At 50.9% G+C, this 5,219-nt stretch overlaps 1 protein-coding gene across 1 annotated transcript in view; it reads right to left on the bottom strand.

The window, feature by feature from the left end:
• Positions 1-4,855, bottom strand: part of RNF39 (ring finger protein 39) — a 9,164-nt gene extending 4,309 nt beyond the window's left edge. The window contains 3 exon segments of the mRNA XM_004694716.2: positions 6-258; positions 261-323; positions 4,841-4,855. Coding sequence (XP_004694773.1) covers positions 6-258; positions 261-323; positions 4,841-4,855 — 331 coding nt within the window.
• Between the last annotated feature and the right edge of the window lie 364 nt (positions 4,856-5,219).

Raw genomic sequence — 5,219 nt, 5'->3', positions numbered from 1 at the left:
CAGGCACGCGCGGCAGAAGCTGTGCTCACACGCCAGGAGCACTGGGTCCTCGAAGGGGCCCCCGCACAGCGGGCACGTCGCCAGCTGCTCCAGACGCTCCACCAGCCCCGGGCCCAGCTCGGGCGCCTCCATGGGTAGCCAGCGCCCAGGAGCCGCCCCTTCCGCGACCCCCGCCGGCGCCTTCGTGCGCGCAGAAGGTGGGCCGCCTCGGCTGCTTGCTGAGTCGATGCCCCTCTCTCCGCCTCCCGCATTAACTTTCGGACGCGCTTCTGCCCCTCTCCTGGGATGGCCTCCCTCTTCCACCAGTCACGGGCTCCGCCAATCTCCCCACCACGTCAGGCTTTATAGGGAGGGAGGAGGCCCCTGCGGGAGGTAAACATCAGGCCTTGCGCAACACCTCATCTGGTTCTCCCGCTTGCCGGGTGAGGTTTGGGGGAGGAAGTGATGGGGGAGGAAAGGACACCTGAGGTCCTCAAGCCCAGGAGGCAGCTACTAGGGGATCTTTTGGGGGGGTAAGGTAGCAAGATTTGGGGAGGTTAGCCCTCTGTCACTCCCTGAAAGGCCCGAAGCTCATCTTCCCCTCTGCCGGGGTGTGAGGGTGGGCAGGGTGCCCAGGCTCTTTTGGCATTGTGTGCCCACATCGCCGGGGTGTGAGTCACTCCAGGTGTCTGGCACACCTACATCTGGGGGCTGGGGGCCGGAAGCACGGAGCCTGGTTGGTGTGGCTTTGGCAGGCAGGCTTCTGATGTTGGTGTGTGGCTCTTTCCAGGAGCCTCTCTCCTTTCCATCTTCCTGCCTTGCCTATTAAGGGCTTAAGGACACTCTGAAGCTTGGGTGAGGGGTGGGGAGTGTGCGCCCGCACTCCTGCCTCCAGGAGTCTGGGTAGGGCTCTCTCTGTTCCGCCTCTGGCACACTCCAAGGGCCTCTCGGTGACTTTCTTCCGATGGCTCTCCTATTGCTCTCTCTCTCTCTCTCTCTTTTCCGTGTTTCTCTTTTTCTCCTTCTTTGGAATGTCCCCAAAGGTTATCTATTTCGATTCTGGTGGCAAACTGAGGCCCAGAGAGCTGGCATTATCAAGGTCACACAGCCAGGGAATGCTCAAAAGGAGCCTTATCACTCCTCCTTTGTGCTCTTGCTGTGATCCTCTGTTGCAGATCCCTAGAACTTCCTTCCACTTTCTGATTTTTCTTGTGCTTCCTTTGTGCCCTCTTTCCTCACTCCTTTTTCTTCCTTCCCCCTTCTCTAGCTTCCTCCCTGACTCTCCCATTTTTAGCTGCTCCACCTCTCTCCTGCTAGGCCTTTCTATCTGGAAACCCTTGGGGATGTTAAATAATTAAACATCCAGATGTCTGCAACGATGATCATGCGTACACACCATTGTCAAACGTGTGTGCAGCGTCAGGTGGGCCAGAGCGCAGCCCTCCAGACAGACACGCTCACACACCACAGCTACACTGGGATGGTCTCCTACTCCCTCCGCATCACTGGATGAACACCAAGATTATTTGGGGACAGATAAACATACTCGAAGAAAACATGTAGGAGACACTCTGTCATTATTTTTATTGTCCACGAGAACAACACTACAATAGCAGTGAGTCTTTATGGAGTAGTAGTACTTTATCAGGCACCCCTCCAGGCATCCTTCTCCCCCCATACTTATTAGGGAGACACTCAAATATGACACCCTGATAAACAAGCCTACACAAATAAACACATGTCCACGCGTTTTGGAACAAAGCTCCCAGCGCAATGTGCACGAAATGTGTGGTTGCCCAAGTAAAAGACGACAGATACGACTGACATTTGGACTGACATTTGTTTCTTAAAAGACAGACTTCTAGGATAGAGTATGAAGAATAATGGCCCCTGCTGTGTCCATAGTTTAAATCCTGGAACCTGAATATGTCACCTTATGTGGTAGAGCTAAGTTTGCTGAGGGAACGAAGGTTGTTAATCTGCTGAGTTTAAAGTAGGGAAATTACTCTAAATTATCTCAGTGGGTCCAGTGTAATCATGAGAAATGTAAATACACAGCCTAATCGTGGCAGTGTTGAAGGCCAAGGAAGGGGTCATGAGCAGAAGTGGGTGGCTTCTGCAGCAGCAGAAGGTAAGCGGTGACCTCTCCGCTAGCATGTCCAGGAGGAAGCCAGTGCTGCTCACACCTTGAATTTAGCTCAGTCAGGCCCATCTCAGATGTCTGAACTACAGAAATTCCGTGCTAGGAGGCAAAGATAATACGTTGTCATTTCATACACTTCAAACATAAGTTTATATAATTTGTTACAGCAGCAGTTAGGAAATAAACATACATACTTTCCCTTGTTCCCTCTGGCTTTCTAGGACTGTCTGTGTTTGGTTTTGCCCCTTTCAATTTTTTGTTTTCTGGATTTCTCTGCCTTCTTGTCTATTCCCTTTTGCCTCTTTTCTTTTGAGTGGCTTCATGTTCGTGGCTCCCTCCCCCCACACCCCAAAGCCTGTTACATTTGGGTTTCTTCTGGATCTGGGCCTGCAGTTTTGGAGAAGTGGCTCTGAGTCTCTTGGGAAGCCTTATATTGTCACCAACCCAAGTCCCTTGCTGTGACCCGCCAGGTCTTCTCAGGAGCTATCATCCTTGGTTGCATATTAGAATCAACTGGGGAATTTTAAAATCCCAATACTCAGGGGAGACCTCAGGTCAAATAGACAGAGACTCTGGGGGTGAGTCCCAGGCATCAGAATTTTTTTTTAAGATTTATCTATTTGTGCATATAGAACTGGGGTACAGGCCGGAGGTGCAGGGGGCGGTGAGAGGATTCACCAGAGACAGAGTGGGGAGCAGAACAGGCCAACCAACAAGTACACGGCTGAGGGGAGCAGCGGGCCGGTCAGGAGAGGCCTGCCACGCCATGTGGTCACCTCCGGGGCAGGGGATCGAACTCGTGCGGAAGTGGCTTGAGCTTCTTAGTGCTGTGCTCCAACCCACTGTGCCACCAGGGAGGGCCAGACATTAGGAATTTTAAGTGTATTGCAGGTGATTATAATGAGTGGCCAAAGGAGGGGTCCTACTTTACTGGAGGCCGAGCACAGGCGCCCCTGCCCTCCCTACTTCAGTGCTTGCGCTGCAGCCCCTCCCTGCCGTGGGCTTTGTTCCTGCGCATGCGCAGACTGATCTTCCACCAGGCCTTTGCACTTGCTCTTCTCTCTTGCTCCAGAGTGTGACATGGCTGTCTCCTCTCCCCACACTTCGTTGGGTCTCGACTCAAGAAATATGGTCAAAGGGCCAGATTCAAAGAGGATTTCTTTCACTATTGTGTATCTCCAGTGTCTTCTAAGGCATGTGCTATCTCTTTACCTGAATGTGTTGTCTTCTGGTACTTATCAGTATGGGAAATGATCTATTTATCTTTTTTTTTTAAGATTTATTTATTTATGCTTACAGAACTGGGGTAGAGGCCAGAAGTGGGGTGTGTGTGTGTGTGTGTGTGTGTGTGTATGTGTGTGAGAGAGAGAGAGAGAGAGGATTCACCAGAAACAGAATGGTGAGCAGAATAGGCAGCTCCACTGAAATACACTGCTGAGGGGAGCGGCGGTGGGTCAGGAGAGATCTGCCAGGCCATGTAGGTCAGCTACCTGTTCGGGGATTGAACTCATGCTGCAGTGGCTCCCCAGAGCTTCATAGTGCTGGCCTTTAACCCGTTGTGCCACCAGGGAGAACCCTATCTGTTTTTTGGTTTTTTTTTTTTTAAGATTTATTTGTTTATGCATACAAGAACTGGGATACAGGCCAGAGGTGTGAGGGGTGAGAGAGGATTCACCAGAAACAGAGTGGGGAGCAGAACATGTGCATCTATTGAAGTACACTGCTGAGGGGAGCAGCGGGCGGGTCAGGAGAGGTCTGCCACACCATGTGGATCACCTCTGGGATCGGGGATTGAACTCACACTGAAGTGGCTGTGGCCAGCTTGCAGTGCTGCACTTTGACTCGTGGCCCCACAGGGAGGACCCTATTTACCTGTTTCGATATATTTGTATTCAATAGGAGCAGCTTTCAGGAACAGGGACCAGGCCTCTGCACTGCTGCTTTCCCTGCATCTGGGACAGTGCTGGCACTCAGGAGATCTCGAGGACTATAAACCCAGAAATTAAATTGCCTATCACCAAATGGGCAAAGGGAAGAAGGGTCCCTTGACTGACTCTGCTTAGATTTTTTAAGTGCCAAAGACATTCTTCTCCTTCTCAGTCAATAGTCATTCCTCACTTCCAGGCACACTCCCAGGGTGCTCACAGAGTATGAGACATCGCATGCACCTGGCTCGAGAAGCTCATGCTATAATTGTCACTTGCCTCCTATAAACAGATGACGGGAATTCCTGCGAACAGTCTCAGGCCAGCCTTATACCCAGTTTCAGGCCAGCCTCAGACCTCGGTTACCACGAGTTCACACCTAAAGCTTCTAGGACCTGTAGTCCAGGGAAAAGGCCTTTGGAGACAGATACAGCCAGGAAGTATCTCATTTCTCAAGACTTTCTCCCTCCCTCGAAAGAATCCCTAATAACTCTACACTTGATCCTTCCCATCTCCAGAAAGCTGGAAGGGTGGAGATGAGATTTGGGGTGTTGGTGTGGCTTGGCCTGCTCCAACTGACCATGAATAGATCCTGCCTCTGTGTTAGTACCCCGTCTTCATACGGGTTCCTCCCACATAACTGTCCCCACCCTTCCCCAACTCCTTCCAGGATATCTACTGGTTGTGGAATGTTGCGGCATGATGTCCCTGCAGCAAGCAGAGGTGAGGTAGGCCTCAGCCATGCCTCTTTCCTTTCTTGTCTTTTGTTCCTTCCTTCTCTTGGTTTACTTACCAGTAGCAGCTGCATCCTTTAAAAGAGTTACAATCTCTAGGAGTCTTCAAGGGTGAGAGATAGGTCCTGAAATGTGTTTAGGGAGTGTGAGAAGGGCGGGGATGTGTCTCATCAACCAAAATCTGCCATAGATGAATTAGGGGGTGTGATAAAGTAAACACAGCATGTCTATATCAGTCCAAATCTGTTATTACCAGATTTTAAAGGTGCACAGAGCGGAGAAGAGTGGGTTGAGGATTATGTTGACCACCAGAAGGAGTAAGAAGGACTTTAGGAAGGCTTCTCAAAGAAGGGGATTTGTACACGAAGGGTGGGTTCAGTTGGCTGGGCAAGAAATGAAAATGACAAAGAAATGACTCTAGACAAAGAATGTGGGTGC

Source organism: Condylura cristata, unplaced genomic scaffold (assembly GCF_000260355.1).
Source record: "Condylura cristata isolate star-nosed mole 26May11 unplaced genomic scaffold, ConCri1.0 scaffold00046, whole genome shotgun sequence".
NCBI lineage: Eukaryota > Metazoa > Chordata > Mammalia > Eulipotyphla > Talpidae > Condylura > Condylura cristata.
The sequence above is the reverse complement of the archived record's forward strand: the minus strand, read 5'-3'. Positions and strand labels throughout refer to the sequence as shown.